This window comes from Geotrypetes seraphini, chromosome 1 (genome assembly GCF_902459505.1).
Source record: "Geotrypetes seraphini chromosome 1, aGeoSer1.1, whole genome shotgun sequence".
Classification (NCBI taxonomy): domain Eukaryota; kingdom Metazoa; phylum Chordata; class Amphibia; order Gymnophiona; family Dermophiidae; genus Geotrypetes; species Geotrypetes seraphini.
Window position 1 is genome coordinate 164,652,259 of NC_047084.1, and position 18,766 is coordinate 164,671,024.

The 18,766-nt window shown below is 47.1% G+C and overlaps 1 protein-coding gene across 3 annotated transcripts in view; it reads left to right on the forward strand.

The window, feature by feature from the left end:
* The window catches only part of RBM46 (RNA binding motif protein 46), a 144,609-nt gene that overhangs the window by 88,628 nt on the left and 37,215 nt on the right, over positions 1–18,766 (forward strand). For all 3 annotated transcript variants that reach the window (XM_033937983.1, XM_033936296.1, XM_033937180.1), the window contains one exon: positions 3,451–4,233. In XM_033937983.1, coding sequence (XP_033793874.1) covers positions 3,451–4,233 — 783 coding nt within the window. The remainder of the gene's footprint in view (positions 1–3,450; positions 4,234–18,766) is intronic.

Here is an 18,766-nt window from a genome sequence, read left to right on the forward strand (position 1 = left end):
AGCATAGGGAGGGAAAAGTGTTAGGATCCGTCAGCGCTAAAAATCTCTTCGAGGTCTGTCAGAGCCAGAGACTAGTGCTGGAGTTTGGAGACTTCTTTTCCATAATGCATGTCCAAAACCTATGTCCCCGCTCTCTTGGCTTCTGCTCTGCCGCTCCAGCACTAGTCTCTGGCTCTGACAGACCTCGAAGAGATTTTTAGCGCTGACAGATCCTAACACTTTTCCCTCCCTATGCTGAGACGGATCCGTCACTGCAAAAATCTCATCAAGTTCTGTCAGCGACAGAAACTACAAGCGGCACGGACATGGACCGACACAGACCTCAAATTTTTAAGGCCATACGGGTTTAGGTCCGTGAGGTCCGCATTTTACCCCTTCCCGTTCATTAACATCAGCGTTGGAATGCAGGGGTTAATAAAACAAAACACAGCATACGCCGAACAGAAAACAAATCTTTAGTTAGCCTGCAGTGTGTTGCTCAGCCTGCACGGCTCCATTTCAGATGGCTAATTAATACTCAGCTGTTTCGGGCTGGTTTTGTAATGCAAACATACTTCAAAGACAAAAGAACTGCTTTGTAAACATACAGATTAACTCTGTAGAGTTCTGATTATTGCATTTAAGTGGGTTTGCTTAACCCAGAGAGCCAAAATATAACAGAGCAGAAATTCATCAGCAACATGAATAAAGTTCATTCTAAACTCACAGCTTACTGACTTATGTCCATAGCTTCTGTAAAAAAACTCTCTTCCCAGCAATTCACAAGTTTCCATGGGCTCTAACTCTTCCTGCTGTGGTTAGAGGCACTTCAGATTCCTCCTTCATTTCCCAATCTCTCTCATGGTCTGAATCCGGTTCAAGTGGCAAGCCCTCGAGCTCTTCCTCTGTCTCTCCACATGCTCTCTGTGGCTCTCCCCTTTCCTTTCTCACTGGCCTCACTTTAACCTGCTCCAGGCCACACCTCCTCAGCTTAGAGAGGGGGAAGGGATTCAACTCTTTCTGTATCTGTGTGTGCTCAGTGTTCTCTTCTCTGTAGTGACTCTACCTTAAAAGGCCATACTGTGTTTCAGCTTTAACTGCCTTAACAGGGTTGCAAATAGGTTTAAGATGATGAGCTAGTGTCTGCCTGTGCTCAACCTGGCAGTCTCTATCTAATTCATTTCTACTGGTGTAAGGGAAGTCAGCGTTGTCATAATCTGCAGAGCTAACCTTAGTATTCTTCCTACCAACTCTTGAGACAAAGCCTTTGCCGGCGCTGGGTTTTTCATAGTTCGTCGTGTCAGACAGCTGGTTTCCATCCTATCCCTATCTCAGATCTTAGCCTGGTGCTGTCTAGCTTTATCTAGGCTCTCTTTGGCCTTCTTTTAGATGCTTCTCTGTGGGTTTTGACACTCTAGGCCATTGTTTTGGCTTTTCATGTTCTTTGGGCAGTGTGTTTGCCTGCCTTTCTGCCAACAGGTTTCTCGACTCAGGACCACCTGTTGAAGAAACTGGTCGAACACAGGGTTCTTCTGTGTTATTTGGAGGTCACTAATGAGTTTCGCCTCTGACCATCTGTTTCTGCTGACTCATTCAATTAAGCAGAGTGCTCCGGCTTCCAAGACCTCTATAGCCAGATGGATCCATAGGGCCATTTTGTCAGCCTGCATTCTTTCTGGGAAACAGTCCCCTGTTTCCGTCAAGGTGCTTTCTACCAGGAGTGTGGCTTCTTCCTTGTCCAAAGCTAAATCTGTCCCTCCTGAGGAGATTTGCGGGGTTACAATGTGGTCTTCTCTTCCCACGTTGTTCACGTTTTACAGAGTGAATGTTGCTGCAAGGCAGAACTCAGCCTTCAGGTCCTCGGTCTTAAGGGCCAGTGCTGCAAGCCCACCCTAGCTCTTTGGGGGACTGCTTTTGTACATCCTTACTCTAGAATGTCTCACCTATTGCACTGGAAAAAGAGATTTTGTACTTACCCTGGTAAGCTCTTTTCCAGTAGATAGGTGAGACATTGTAGACTCCTGCCCAGTATTTACTGTGTCTGCTTAGTTTTTGAGCTGTTTATGCCTTTCCAAGCTGTTTCTTGGATATCTGTCAGCCCTTGTGGGCTGGAAAGAATTTGGATATATTTTCCATTTATTGGGGAGTGATTTCTCAACTTCTTTGAAGCTGGTGTTGGCATGTCTCTTTATTGTTGATTGAATTCTTGAGCAGAATAATTGGTTTGATCCTGTTGCTACAAGTGTCTCTACTTCATGTACATTCGGTGCTCCTCGGAGCTTTAGTACTAACTGTAGAGGGCGCTAATTTGATGAGTGAAGTACTATAGAGGCAGAGTGAAAAATCTGGAGTGCTATATAAATAATTAATAGTAGTAAATAGCCCTACTGTCTAGAACAGGGCTGCCCAAGTCCGGACCTTGAGATCTACTGGCAGGCCAGGATATCCACAATGAATATGCATATGAGAGATTTGCCTACACTGCCTTCTTGGTATGCAAATCTCTCTCATGCATGTTCATTGTGGATATGTTTATGTTTATTTAAAATTTAATATACCGCTCCTACATTTTGCCTAAGCGGTTTACAATGCATCAAACTAAAATGAAATTAGGTACAGTACTTGATATCCTGAAAACCTGGCTTGCCAGTAGATCACGAGGACTGGACTTGGGCAGACCTGGTCTAGAATGTCTCACCTATCTACTAGAAAAGAGCTTACCAGGGTAAGTACATAATCTCTTTATGTGAGAACTTTTTTTCTGGTCCTCAGAGAAAGTGCAGCTACTCACCTGTAATAAGTGTTCTCTGAGGCAAAGTAGGTCATGTATTCTCAATCTCATCAAGTTTTCAAGTTTATCAAGTTTATTATAAAATTTTTTATACCGCTTAATCACATTTCTAGGCGGTGTACAAAATAAAAAATATCTTAAAAACAAGTTAAAATTAGATTAATAAATAGGACCAGGATAAGTTAGTAAACACATGCCAAAACATATAGACTAACTTTACACAATTAGGAAAGGAGGGCTCCTTTAGGAGTTGTATTTTTCTAGCTATGTTGTTACACTTCTGGTTTCATATGCTAACGCTTTGTGAGAAGGCATTCAATATACATAGTGAGACGTTGCCAAAAGCTTCTTAAAGATAGAATGTTGGGTAGCATCTGCTCCAGGGCTCTGTCTGGTGATGTCACATGAGAACACATGGCCTTTTGACCTTGTAGAACACCTGCTATGGGTAATATTGCCCTATTCAGGGTCTTTATGTCTTAGTATAGCTGTTTTGACAGGGTAAAGTCACCTGCATAAACATTTTTACACGACTTTGTTGTGCCATTGAAAGAACAAAAGTAATGATATGGTATCCAAATAGATAGGCTCTTTTTAGTTTTCTTGTGAGATTAAAGTAGAAATTATAATATGAAAAAAAATTAAAATGATTTACATGGTTAATCTTTTTTCTGTTGCAGGAACATTCCAGCTTTGGGGTCATACTATTCAGGTAGACTGGGCTGACCCAGAAAAGGAAGTTGATGAGGAAACGATGCAGAGAGTTAAAGTACTCTATGTGAGGAACTTAATGATTTCTACTACAGAAGATACAATTAAAGCAGAATTTAATAAATTCAAATCTGGATCAGTTGAACGTGTGAAGAAATTGAGAGACTATGCTTTTGTACACTTTTTTAATCGAGAAGATGCAGTTGCTGCTATGTCCATAATGAATGGGAAATGCATTGATGGGGCAAGTATTGAAGTAACTTTGGCAAAACCTGTAAATAAAGAAGGAACTTGGAGACAGCATTTGAATGGTCAGATTAGCCCCAACTCTGAAAATCTTCTTACATTTGTAAATAAAGAAGATGGAAACCAAAAGCCTTTGGGAAGGCCTCCAAGTCTTCCAGCTCGTCTTAATGGTCAGCCAAGTCCAAGCTCACCTGAACTTGAAAGGTGCACTTATCCATTTTATCCAGGAACAAAACTCACTCCAATTAGTATGTATTCTTTAAAATCCAACCATTTTCATTCTGCTGTTACGCATTTAGATTACTATTGCAACAAAAATAATTGGGCACCACCAGAATACTATTTGTATTCAACCACAAATCAAGATGGAAAAGTACTACTGGTTTATAAGGTAGTCATTCCAACTATTGCAAATAATACCCACAGTTATTTCATGCCAGACAAATTGTGTACAGCATTAGAAGATGCAAAAGAATTGGCAGCACAGTTTACACTGCTACATTTAGGTATGTTTTTAAATATATTCATTTTTATTAAAATGTTGCATTAAATGTTATTAGTTTTGTTTATATTATATTATGGTTTAATGATATTTCTTATTATAATATCGTATTGTGTTAAAACATTTACTGGTCAATATTTTAGACTCGTGCAGTCAGCATTTCTATAAACTCCAGCTGTGTTTAAATATATAGGGATTTTGATTTAGTGTGTGCGTTTCTCAGTAGTTCAGGGTGGTTACATTCAGGTACTGTAGGTATTTTCCTGTCCCCAGAGTGCTTTATAATCTAACCCCACTCATTTATCAAGCTGTGTTCCTGAGCAGCACAAGCTAAATGCTGAGCCGCCTATAGGATTGATAAAAAGGGGTGGGGGGTGTTGAGTTTGTAACTGATCAGTATATTCCTGGATATTCAGCAATGACAAATATCCAGATATTGGTGCCCAACTGCTGCTGTTATCTAGTTTACTGTGATAGTTATCCAGATAGTGGCAGTTTCTCGGGATATTTATCACTTGGCTCTGGATCATGGTGCTGAAAATTGCTGACTGGTCTTAATTAGTAGTACTTATCTAGTTAACAGGTGGTGCTACCTGGAAAAGTGCTTTAAATTGGGCTGTGAGAATGTTGATGCTTTTTAGTCGGTCTATTTTTAAAAAAAATATTCAGTGTTTCTTTTAGGTTCCGAAGTTTGTCAGCAAAAGGGTAATTTTATAAAACGTTTTCTATGTGTAAAGCATAGTTTGCATGTGGACAATTGCTTTCTTAAAATTGCACAGCTGAATATGATTGTGTGTAGACATGTGGAAAAGTGGTTGAATTACAATCTTGTGTTTTGTAAAATGTGTGCATAAATGCATAGAGAACGTGCATACCTTTACAGCAGGTGTAGATTTGTATATGATTGTGCACTACTGGGGATAGATCTGGGTGCCTTTTTATAAAGGCAGATACATAACTATTGTCTTTATAAAAACTGGTATTAGGTTTTTTCTGGAACTTTGATATAGGCACTTTGTTATAAAATAACCCATGTGTAATTTAAATGCGTATTGGCTTCACAGCTTATAACATCACTAATCTACCTTTTTCTTTGTCACTTTTCCAGACTGGTACAACCTTTACTGGTGGGTAATAGCTCATCATGACCAGCAGGTGGAGACTAGTGCTGCCCGATTCCCGATTCGAATCGATTCCCGATTCACTTTGGGTGAATTGATTCGTATTTTAAAAAAATCGCCCTCGCCGATTCAGGGCCCAACCTTCTTCCCCATGCCTTCAGATTTAGTTTTAATACACAGCTTCTAAACTTCAATAAAGGGCAGCATTTTTGGCAAACCCAAAAGACAACAGAGGCCTCTCACAGAGCGCAAGTGAGGAGAAAGTAATGTAGTACCCCCCCCTCCATCAGCCACAGGCCGCGCACGCTCATGGGAATGCTACACTTTTACCCCTTTGTCCCAGTCCTGGCATCTGGTGTACTCTTCCCAAGCCCTGCCTCCCTGCTGTTTCTAAACTAAACTAAACTAAACTAAAACTTAACTTTGTATACCGAGTCATTCTGAGAAGGCTCGACTTGGTTTACAGCAATTAAATAAACAGGGAAAGATTTACAAATGATAAATAGAAGATAATAGCAAAATTTCAAAAGAATTAATTTTCAAAATGTTTGGCAAATAGAATATTTTTTAAAGATTTATGGAAAAATTGAAACGAACTGGAACTCCTTAAAAAAAAAAAAGGAGGGAGATCATTCCAGAGTTGAGAGAATTTAAAGACCAAAGATTGACTGAAGATCTTGACTCCTTTAATCCCTTTTTTAGAAGGAAGGGGGGAGTTTAAATTGTTGGATACCTCTTGCAAAGGAGAATGTGTAAACATTCCAAAATAAAGGAATAAGAGGATTAAAGATACCATGTAGAATTTTAAAAGAAATACAAGCGTGTTTAAATTGAATTCTAAAATAAACCGGGAGCCAATGAAGACTCTGAAGCAAAGGGGTCACATGGTCAAATTTATGTTTTCCAAAGATCAGCTTCGCAGCAGTATTCTTCAAAACAAAAAACTGAGCTTCCTTTTGAAGACAAGCTGTTGGTTCAGCGAAGGGAGGGGAAGTTTACACGTTACTTTGTAGCCCTTTTCTTCACCCACCCCCCTTTCGAACCTACAGTTTGGCTCGATCTGAACTGAAACTATTCACACAGATTCTGTGTGAGTACTTCTCCTAGGACAAGCAGGATGAGTCAGCCACATATGGGTGTTGTCCCAACAGCTCCCAATTTGCGGATAAGCTCTCCAATAGCTCAGAGATTTTTTTTTTTTTTCCTGAGCATGTGCAGTGCCCGGGCCCCACTGGGCATGCCCGAGCCCTACCCATTTCCCCCTGCTTCCCCCTAATCCCCAGTCTTTAGTTTCCGCCCATTCCCATCGGTCGGATTTTCTACAGCTCTCCATTACAACTTTTCTACTCATCACCTTGAAGATGGCTGAATCATCTAAAGAAATGACTGGGATGCAGGAGAAGGATGAATGCACTGGATCCTCACGAATTGTGCGCCCACTGATTGGATCCGGTGCACGAGGTTTCCGTGTTGCTTGCATTGTGCACACAGGTCTCCACGTGCACGCAAGCGAAGGAAGAGGGCACTGAGAGACTTCATGGAGAGAAGTGAGGCCCGAGAATCTTCCTCCAGCAGCAATCCTCATCGGAATGCAGCAGCGGGGGATCCACAAGCTACAGCGGCAAGGAGCCTCCAGGATGCCCTGGCTCAGCTAATCCCCCCGCCTGCACTGGCCCGGCAGAGAAATATCTCCCGGAGTCCCTGCATGCTGCCGCATACAGCCAGCCTCTGCAGGCAGCCGATAGGGGTCTCGCCAGACCGAGAGATCTCTCCCGGAGTCACTGCATACTGCCGCGTAAAGCCAGCCTCTGCAGTCAGCAGATCGGGGTTTTCGCCCTCCAGACTGAGAGATCTTCCCCGGAGTCACTGCATGCTGCCGCGTACAGCCAGCCTCTGCAGTCAGCAGATCAGGGTTTTCGCCCTCCAGACTGAGAAATCGCCCCCGGAGTCCCTGCATGCTGCCGCGTACAGCCAGCCTCTGCAGACAGCCGATCGGGGTTCCCCCTCCAGCCCCAAAGGTAAGTCTTATCTGCTTGTTTTTGGGAAAACCTCTGATAATCTTTTGCAGCCCCGAGGGCTCTGCCCCACCCTCCTCCCAATCTGAACTTAAGGAGAAATAAACTCCCATGCTTCTTTCCCTCGGGGGGAACTGCAGACCTCTCCCACCGGCAGGAGACATGCTGCTCCAGAGTTCAGCTTGTACAGCAATCTCCCCACATTCTGAAAAAAATAAAATAAACTCGATGCTTTTTCCCTCTTGGGGTCTTGCAGAGTCTGCAGTGCAGACCTCTCTCCCCCTCCCCCCCCTCATGTCGGGAATGAGGAGTCTGCTTTTCACATTAGCCTTTCCGATTGGGCAGGGTCTCAGCAACCAGCCATGATGGAAACCGCTGGCAATCAATTGCAACAGGGGCAGTCCCGGGGAACTCCTCACAAAGTATGCTGCTGATGTCATCAGTGATGCGGCATGTCAGATCACGCCTCTCCAAAGGTGGGGGTTTGAAACTCCTCAGCTTAAAGAGCTGTTCACTGCACTTTTCCACAGCTCACAGCTAGCAGGAGGGACTCTGCTACCCTGTTTCCCCGAATATATGACACTGTCTTATATTTTTAAAAACTCCAAAATATGCACAAGGTCTTATTTTCAGGGGGATGTCTTATTTTTCCATGAAGAAGAATACAGTACACATTTATTGCTGAAAAAAAGACATTTATTACCTGTATATGGTACAGGTCATCACAAACCAGAAAAGCTGTATCACAAACCAGAAAAAACTGTATCACAAACCAGAAAAACATTTAAGGCCCTGATTCTCCAAAAGTGCGTTCCGATTTTAGGCAGCTGTAGACGTCCTACAGCTGTCTAATCAGCCAATCGGGATGCATGTTTTTAAAAAAAAAATGCTCCCCAGGCAGGCCGCCCGGGAGAGACGTACTATACTAAACGCCGATTCTGTAACCGGCGTCTTTAGAGAATCGGGTTAAATTAGACGCGGCCGCTATACTTATGGCAGCAAGGGATCTCCCTGCTGCAATATGTATAGCGGCCGTGGTTGTTGCGGCCGCCTGTCCCATCACCGACAGGAGAATGCCTAACTCCTCCTGTCGGAACCCCGAGCCCCCTCCCCCCCAAACTCGTAATCGCCGACAGGAGGATGCCCAACTCCTCCTGTCGGAACCCCCTCCCCCCCCAAACTCGTAATCGCCGACAGGAGGATGCCCAACTCCTCCTGTTGGAACCCCGGAACCCCCTCCCCCCCCCAAACTCGTAATTGCCGACAGGAGGATGCCCAACTCCTCCTGCCGGAAAGCCCAACGACCCCCCGCTCCAACTAATCTCCCTCCCCCAACTAACCTTTCAATGTTGGTCAGCTGGATGGATCTTGCTGCCGTCCAGCCGACGGGTCTGCCTCATGGAAATGAGACGGCACGCCCCTTCCCGGCCCATCCCCGCTAAATCTAAGGCCTGATTGGCCCAGGCTAGGCACCTTGGCCAATCAGGCCTTAGGATTAGTGGGGATGGGCGGACCCGCTATGCCTAAGGCCTGATTGGTCCAGGCTTCTACAGCCTCTTTCTCTGCCAGTGGGAAACGCAGCCAGGAGCACTGGCACAGATGAAGGGGTGCATCCTGCCCCCTCTCTGCAGACTCACCCCCCTCTCAAGAAAGACAGAGAATGTCGGTGGGGTACATGGAGCCACCCAACCAGTCAAATGGAGCAGCACATGAACCTGCGAACCACCTGGGCGGGACCAGCAGCAACAGTTAATCCTCCTGCTGACCCAACTCCTCTCTCAGCGGGCAACACTCCTCCCAATGCCCCCCTTTAGAGGGAGCCACGCACAACAACATGGCGCATTCCAGCGGCATGCCATGCACCCAAGCAACGGAGGAACAAGCAACATACCAGCCTCCAGCCACGCCCCGAGTCACCACCCACAAAAATAAATAAATAACTATTTAAAAAAAACACCAAAAAACCCCCCCCCCACAAACGAGGACTTACCCCCAAGTTCCTCCAGAAACTCATAGCCTTTCTCAAGATCCACATGGGTGGACCACCAGTACCCAACACAGATAACTACAATGCCTGAACTACGTCAGGCAGGCAGTGGCGATTCCAGTACACAAGAACCTCCTGGACTGCAGAGACAAGATTTGGCAGACTCCCTCTACAGGGCAACCAACATCAAGGAGACTGGGACTGAAGTACCAGATCTTTCCGGCCCGGGGATTCGACAACCCGCAGCAGCCATACATGGACATTGCGGTAGCCTTGGCGCTTAAGAGAAACAGGGCAGCACGACACCCCCCCTCTAACGCCCCTACGTCAGGGAAGGACCTGAAAAATCCTGGATTCCACGGGGAAAAAGACCTTCGAGGGCGCAATGCTGAGCGCACGAATTGCTGCGCTCCAGTTCCAGTTGCGGCTTTATCAGGAGGCCATTTAGGGAAAATAAATAAATAAAATAAAACAGGGACTCCAGCTCACCACCGAGCCAGTCCACACTGGCAGCAGTCTGTGCCCCAGCGCTCGCAACAGTAACATAACTGCTACGCAAACAAGCACCGCTTGAGGGGCAGGGGCATCCAAGGGCAGCCCTCTCCCCAAAACAAAAACAGAACCTTGACCACCCTCCGGCCAGCAGGATCAGATTAGTGGGCCCTCAGCATCATCAAGCAGGGATTCCGAATTCGTCTCCACTCCCGCCCCCAGAGTGGGTGGGGCACCCTCTATCTGACGACCCAATTTTCCTGCAGCAAGGAGAGGACCTGCTTCGGCAGAATCAATAGAGGCAGTGCCGAACAGAGATCACCAAGGGGTTTTTACTCCAGGAACCCCCGCATCCCCATGGACAAGGACAACGCTCGATCCTGGATCTCTGCAAGCTCAACAGGTGCATACACAAGGAATGATTCCAGATGCACTCTCTGGGTACAGTCTTGGCCCTGTTACAGCCCGAGTATTGGCTAGTATCCTTGAACTTATATGATGCATACACTCACGTGCCCATGCACCCAGCCCACAGGAGGCATCGTCGCTTCTAAAGCCAAGACAGGCACCTCCAGTACAAGGTCCTATCCCTTGGACTCTCATCGGCTCCAAGAGTGTTCACAAAGTGTGTGGCAGTGGCACATCCTCGCCTTCGGGTGTGTGTCCTATCTTATCTCGACAACTGGCAGCCCCGACAACCACCATAACCCTCCTCCAAGAACTGGGGTTCCTCATCAACTACAAGAAATCCCACCTGATACCTACCCAGGGGATACCATTCATCGGGGCAGTCATCGACACCACACAGACCAAGGCTGTCCTGGACTACCAGATCGACGCCATGACATTCCTGGCCCAGTGCATCCCTGCCAGCAGCTCATTGTTGGCTGCGGTCGTTGTTGTCCAGCACACCAGACTACACATGATATACCTGAAAGGGCACCTCAGACGTCACTGGGACCAGTATACCCAACCTCTGATCACCCAGATACCCATTCGCCAGCCCATACATAAGACGCTTCACTGGTGAACGGCCCGAGATAACTTAGCGAAAGGGAAACCAGACCACCACCTCACCAGCTGGTGGCCACACCTTCTCCATCTTCGCACAGGGGACATATGGTCGGCCCAGGCGTCCTCACTCCATATCTACCTACTGGAGCTCAGGGCCATAGGGAATGCCCTCGAAACCTTCAAACAATGGGTGACAGGCAGGGCAGTCCTCACCCAAACATAAAACCAGGTGGCCATGTACTACATCAACAAGCAGGGGGGGACAGGGTCAGCCTCACTATGCAAGGAAGCTTGCCGCATGTGGGAGTTCACCAACTACATTCAATGCCCCATCCAGGCAACTTACCTCCCGGGGAAGCAGATCGACCTGGCAGAAAGCCTCAGCCGCCAGCTGGATCCCTATGAGTGGTGTCTCAACCCAGCGGCGATAAAGAAGATCTTCAGTACCTGGGGCACACCGAGCATCGACCCGTTTGCAACCAAACTGAACTCAAAATACTCGACCCTCTGCTCAAAGAGATCAACTCATCGCCGTCTCAGCCCCGACGGTCTATCTGCGAGTTGGAACCACAGACTCTTATACGCCTACCCGCCATACCCTAAGTCCTGCAGAAGATCCTTCAGGACAGAGCAACGGTGATCATGATTGCCCTGTTCAGGCCCCAGCAACCATGGTTCCCGTTCCGGCAAGGGATAGCTGTTCACCCACCTCTACCCCTCCCAATCAGTGCAGTTCTCATAACACGACACGGGAGCCTCCACCCTCCACCACGACCTGCGTTCCTTAGCCCTGACCGCATGGATGATGAGAGGATGAACCTACCACAAGACGTGGAGCACATTATTATGGCAGCCAGAAGACCTTCAACCAGAAAATGCTATGGGTTGAAATGGAGAAGGTTCCGCTACCGGTGCACAGACATGCTGCGAGACCCCTACAACTGGCCCATACCGGACATCCTGCAGTACATACTGAGCTTATCTCAGTGGGACCTAAAACCCACTTCCATCAAGGTCCACCTAAGTGCAATCGCGGCATACCACACTGGCCTAGACAACAAACCAGTGTCGAGGCTTCCAGTAATCACAAAATTTCATGAAGGGACTGTCCAATCTGCACCCACCGGTCAGACCACCACCGCCCGGATGGGACCTCAACTTGGTGCCGCATCAGCTCACCTCGACCCCTTCAAACCTTTGGGGGTGGCAGATCCCGTATTCCTGGCTGGGAAAACCCTGACCTCCATTGCATCGGCCAGATGTATCGGCGAGATCCAGGCCCTGGTCCATCACCCCCCGACACACTCCTCCATGAGAACAGGATGGTACCCAGAACCCACCCCCGATTCTTGCCGAAGATGGTTTCAGCGTGCATCCCGGCACTCTACATCCCCCCATAGGGAGGCACACAGCCACCCCAGCGACATCTCCTGGACTGTGTGCGGGCCCTGATTATGCAACAGACCAGACAAGCCTCAATTGTTCGTCTCCTATGACCAAAACAGACCAGGACTGCCGGCCACCAAACGCAGGCTCTTGCGCTGGATATCCAAGTGCATCCCCACCTATAGAAGAGCGCAGCGTCAACCGCAGGTGGGAGCCTACGCCCACCAGCGCAGAGCCATAGCCACCACAACGGCTCATCTGCACCACACACCAATAGGGGATATCTGCGATGCAGCCACTTGGTCCTCCATGCACACCTTCACCAAGCACTACTGTCTCGACATAGCATTCCACGCTCCAAATGCATTCGGCTGAGCAGTCTTGGAAGTCGGCCGAGCAGTCTTGGAAGTGGCTCTTCCCTCGTGGGAGGGACAGCAACCACTAGCACAGCCTTGACAAACACTGATCAAGTAAGGGGTTATAAATATCGACAAACACTGATCAAGTAGGGTGTTATAGATATTGATTAAGTAGGTCTTCCAGCACTCCTGTCTAGACTGAATGTGGAATAGGCAAGTATGAATTCTCACATGCAAGTACAAATTGTCACTGTTGACCAGATGGTTTCTCACTGTTCATTGATTGTTATTGACCAGTTTCACTGTTCTGTGAGTATTATTGCTCAGTTAACACAGCACTTTATCAAAAACCTTGTTTCCACAACTTCACCTGCTTCGCCTGATTTCCCTGCCCGGCTTGGCCTCCACAGCCAGGCGAGGGATGCACAGAGCGCTACGGCGCAGGTCCAGTTGGTACATCCCTCGGCTAGGGAGTCACCCATATGTGGCTGACTCATCCTGCTTGTCCTAGGAGAAAGTGTAGTTACTTCCCTGTAACGTAGGTTCTCCGTGGACAGCAGGATATTAAGCCACACAACCCACCCGCTTCCCCATACGGCCAACCCGGCCACAGCTAGGAACATCCTGGGGAATAGGGGGAAGCAGGGGGAAATGGGTAGGGCTCAGGCATGCCCAGTGGGGCCCGGGCACTGCACGTGCTCAGAAAAAAAAAAATCTCTCTGAGCTATTGGAGAGCTTATCCGCAAATTGGGAGCTGTTGGGACAACACCCATATGTGGCTGACTATTTTGCTGTCCACGGAGAACCTACATTACAGGTAAGTAACTACACTTTTCAGATCAGATCGAGCCAAACTGTAGGTTCGTAAGGGTGGGGTGAGAAAAGGGCTACAAAGCAACGTGTAAACTTCCCCTCCCTCCCTTCACTGAACCAACAGCTCGTCCTCAAAAGGAATCAGAACGCTTTGACAGTGTTGCTCTGTGGAGAAAGGGGGTGGTGAGTGGAAGACACCTAATGGGGAGAGGGGGTAAGTTTTTTCTTGAGAGGGACAGAGAATGTGTGTGTGTGTGTGTGTGTGTGTGCTACAGAATCCATTCAAACCTCATTCCCCAGCAGCTGGGAAACAAAGGTGGGTTGCAAGAGCCAGAGTGATTTAATCTAAGTTGTAGGATCATGCAAAAAGCAAGTTGTGTTTTCTTTAGTTGCTCTTGTGGATTGCATGAGGTTGATCTTTCCTGACTTTGCGAAATGTAAGGAAGGCTAATGCTTGTTTCCCCTTCAAGTTTTGACCAAGGTATTCATTGTATTTGGGATCGCCTCACTTCTAAACAATGATGGAGTGACCATAAAATGAGTTATCCCAGGACAAGCAGGCAGCCTATTCTCACATATGGGTGATGTCATCCACGGAGCCCGGATGCAGACAGCCTTGCAAGCAGACTTGCTTGTAGAAACTCAGAAGTTTTCAGTCTGCCGCAACGCGCATGCGTGAGTGCCTTCTTGCCCAGTACAGGACGAGTCTCCTCAGTTCTCAGTTTTCTGCGGAGCCGAGAAGTCAGTACTTTTACTCTCTGAACTGAACTTCGTTTGTTTCGTGCCTTCTCTTCACCATGGTTTGTGTTTTTTCTTTTGCGAATCGCTGTGTCTATTTCTTTTGTTAGTTTAAAAAAATAAGTTTTATTTTTTCGTTGGCTGACTGGCGGGACGGGTTGCGCGCCCACAGCCTGCGGGCTTCAACTTTGCAGCGGCTATCTTTCCTCCTATGTCCCAGCCAGTCAAGGGCTTCAAGAAGTGTAGCCAGTGTCAGCGTGCGATATCCCTCACGCAACCACACTGCTGGTTTCTTCGTTGTCTCGGGCCTAACCATAGTCTGAAGTCGTGCGCGCACTGTGCTACTCTTCAAGTTTATTATATTATTTGATTAAACGCTTTTCAGGATACAAAGTGTTTTACAAAGAAATAAAATTGGATTTCTTAAATCACAAATATATCGTAAATAAAAATAATTACTTTAAAATTAAAAGACAAACTGGGGTAATAAACCTTCAACCTCGAGCCCTGAAATGTCGTCAGGTTCAAATGGAAAAGCTGTTCAAGATGGACTCTTCAGCAACACCCTTGACCTTGACTTCCGACTCAGTCAAGAAGTCAACGGAGGGTCCTCTTGTTTCCACAACTCCGACCTCGAGTTTCATCAGACCTTCCTTGTTCAGATCGTCTTTGACCTCAAGTACACCTGCTTTATCTTCCCCTGAGCTCCCCTCAGGTCAGATACCTAAGCAGAAGGTTCCTGCGGTAGGCCTCAAGCAATCCTCCTCCAAGTCGAAGCATGTATCTACCGCCACCTTGGAATCTATAGCCTCAGCAAGTGGTCCAGTTTCAGACTCGAATCCATAATTGCAAGCTTCTCTCCATACCATGTTAGAGCAGCAATTTGTTCAGTTACTGAGCAAATACGGTTCTGCCTCGACTCTGCCTCCTGCAGTCTAACCTGGGCAATCAGCAATCTCCCGCGAGATCGAGTCCCTGCCTGTGCCTCGAGCTGAATCTTACACATTCTATGCAAGGAGTTGAGTCTTTGCGAGTGTCTGGTCTGGAATCTATTCACTCTATGCAAGGAGTCGAGTCTTTGCTAGTGTCTCGATTGGAATCTTCATACGTTATGCATGGAATCGAGTCTTTGCGAGTGTCTCATCTGGAATCCTCACACTCTATACAAGGACATAAGAACATAAGAATTGCTGCTGCTGGGTCAGACCAGTGGTCCATCATGCAAATCAGTCCGCTCACGCGGTGGCCCTCTAGTCTAAGACCAGCGCCCTAACTGAGACTAGCCCTATCAGTGTACATCCTTGTTCAGCAGGAACTTGTCTAACTTTGTCTTGAATCCCTGGAGGGTGTTTTCCCCTATAACAGACTCTGGAAGAGCGTTCCAGTTTTCTACCACTCTCTGTGTGAAGAAGAACTTCCTTAAGTTTGCAAGGAATCTATCCCCTTTCAACTTTAGAGAGTTCCCTCTTGTTCTCCCTACCTTGGAGAGGATGAACAACCTGTCCTTCAATACTAAGTATATCCCTTTTACTACCTTGAATGTTATGATCATGTCCCCTCTCAATCTCCTCTGTTCGAGGGAAATGAGACCCAGTTTCTCTAATCTTTCGCTGTACGGCAGTTCCTCCAACCCCTTAACCATCTTAGTCGCTCTTCTCTGGACCCTTTCAAGTAGTACCGTGTCCTTTTTCATGTACGGCAACCAGTGCTGGATGCAGTACTCCAGATGAGGGCGCACCATGGCCCGGAACAGTAGCATGATAACCTTCTCCGATCTGTTCGTGATCCCCTTCTTTATTATTCCTAGCATTCTGTTCGCCCTTTTTGCCGCCATTGCACATTACGAGGACGGCTTCATCGATTTTTTGATCAGAACTCCCAAGTCCCTTTCCTGGGAGGTCTCTCCAAGTACTGCCCTGGTCATCCTGTATTCGTGCATGAGATTTTTGTTACCGACATGTATCACTTTACACTTGTCCACGTTGAACCTCATCTGCCATTTCAATGCCCATTCCTCGAGCCTGATTATGTCAGGTTGCAGATCTTCGCAGTCCCCCTGCATCTTCACTTCTCTGAATCACTTCGTATCGTCCACAAATTTAATCACCTCGCACGTCATAACTATGTCCAGATCGTTTATAAAAATGTTGAAGAGCACGGGTCCAAGCACCGAACCCTGCGGCACCCCTCTGGTGACTCTCTTCCAGTCCAAGTTTTGTCCATTTACCCTCACTCTCTGTTTCCTATGCTCCAGCCAGTTTCTAATCCACGTGAGTATTTCACCCTCGATTCCATGGCTCGCAATTTTCCGAAGTAGTCGTTCATGTGGAACCTTGTCGAACGCCTTCTGAAAATCCAGATATACATATCGACCGGGTCGCCCTTGTCTATCTGCCTGTTCACTCCCTCGAAGAAGTGCAGCAAGTTTGTCAGACAAGATCTGCCTTTGCTGAAACCGTGCTTGCTGGTCCTCATCAGACCGTCTGTCAAGGTGATCAATGATATGGACCTTTATCAGCGCTTCTACCATCTTTCCCGGTACTGAGGTCAAATTCACCGGTCTGTAGTTTCCCGGGTCTCCCCTCACACCTTTTTTGAAGATCGGCATAACATTCGCCACCTTCCAGTCCTCCGGAATTTTTCCCATTTTGATTGACAGATTGGCTATTAGTTGGAGCAATTCAAGTATGGCCCCTTTCAGTTCCTTGATGACTCTCGGATGGATGCCATCCGGTCCCGGGGACTTATCTCTCTTGAGCCTATCAATCTGTCTGCATACCTCTTCTAAAATGAACGTTTTCACTTCCAGCATATAGCAGTTTCCCGTTTTCACTTCCAGTATATAGCCTGATGGGTTCCAGTATGCTGTGTATATCCTCTTTGGTAAATACAGATGCAAAAAATGTGTTCAGTCTATCTGCGATTGCTTTGTCCTCCTTTAACGCTCCCTTTGTTCTTTGGTCATCCAACAGTCCCACCGCTTCCTTCGCGGGTCGTTTCCCTTTAATATATCTAAAGAACGTCTTGAAGGTTTTTGCCTCCTTGGCTATTTTTTCCTCGTCTCTTTTGGACCCTTTTACCGCCTTATGGCAACTGCGTTGATGTTGTTTGTGCTTAATCCAGTTTTTGTCCGTTTTTGATCTTTTCCATTCCTTAAATGAGGTTTTTTGGTCTCTGATTGCTTCCTTAACCTCTACAGTGAGCCACGCTGGTTCTTTATTCTTTTTCCTCTTTGATCCCTTGTTGATACGCAGTATATATAGATTTTGTGCCTCGGTGACCATATCCTTAAAAAGAGACCATATGCAGTTATCTCGGACACCAGGGACCCCTCGTGGCTAGTGCTTTCCTAGCCATCTTTATCGAGACAGCAAGTTTCATGAACATCTGATAGCCCGGTGGCGCTTTTTTCAGGACACTAATGCAGTTCATTTTGCCACTCCTTCGTTAGCTTGGGAAACGGCAAAGGCTGTCCTTCGGGGTGAGATTATTTCTTATGCTAGTTTTCAGCGTAAAGCGCGACAGCGAGAGCTGCTTCAACTGGAGAGAATGGTTTCTTCTCTCCATCGACGTTATGGCAGTACCCGGGCACTTCCGGATCGTGCTCGATTGTTGGAGGCCCAGTGTTCGCTTAATTCTCTGTTACATCAACACGCTCGCCGGTCTATGGAGCATTATTGGTTTCATCTTTATCGTTTTGCGAATAAGAGTAGCAAACTTCTTGCAAAGTTGGTTCGGCAGCAGCGGGGTAGCACCCGTATTACTTCTCTTCAGACGCGGAACTCGGAGGTAGTGCATACTGATAGGGATATTAATAGGGTTTTGCGAGATTTTTTTGAGCATCTATATTCTGCTCCCTCCGACCCTCCGCTTGATGGGGCGGTATATTTAGCTGGTCAGGATCTCCCGACTCTTTCAGCTTCCTCTCAGGCGCAGTTGGAGGCTGTGTTTACAGCTGAGGAGATTGAGCGGGCAATCCAGTCTAGTGCACTGGGTAAGTCTCCTGGCCCGGATGGTTTGCGTAGTGAGTTTTATAAGATTTTGCGAACTGAGGTGGCGCCTTTGTTGGCTTTGGTGTTTAATGAGGCGGTTGGGTTGGGGGCGCTTCCTCGCCACTTGAATGTAGCTCAGCTCATCGTCCTGTTGAAACCTGGGAAGGATCCGAATAGACCCGAGTCGTACAGACCGATTTCTTTGTTGAACTTTGAGGCTAAGCTTTTCGCTAAAGTTTTGGCTACCCGTCTTGCCTTGGTACTCCCGAGTCTTATTTCAGATCAGCAGGTTGGCTTTGTGAAGGGCTGCGCGATTGCTAAAAATGTGCGCCGTATTTTGGCGGCTTTGGAACGGACTGCAACGGATCAGGTGCCTTCTTTGATAATCAGCTTTGACGCCGAGAAGGCCTTTGACCAGGTGGATTGGGGCTTTTTGTTTGAGGTCTTGCGAGTGTATGGTCTTGGCCCTTGGTTTATTCAGGCAGTGCGGACTCTTTATGCAGACCCTGTAGCCTGCGTGTGGGCCAATGATACTCTTTCCGATCCTTTCCCAATTTGTAGGGGTACTCGCCAGGGTTGCCCCCTTTCGCCTTTGTTATTTATCCTGACTTTGGATCCTC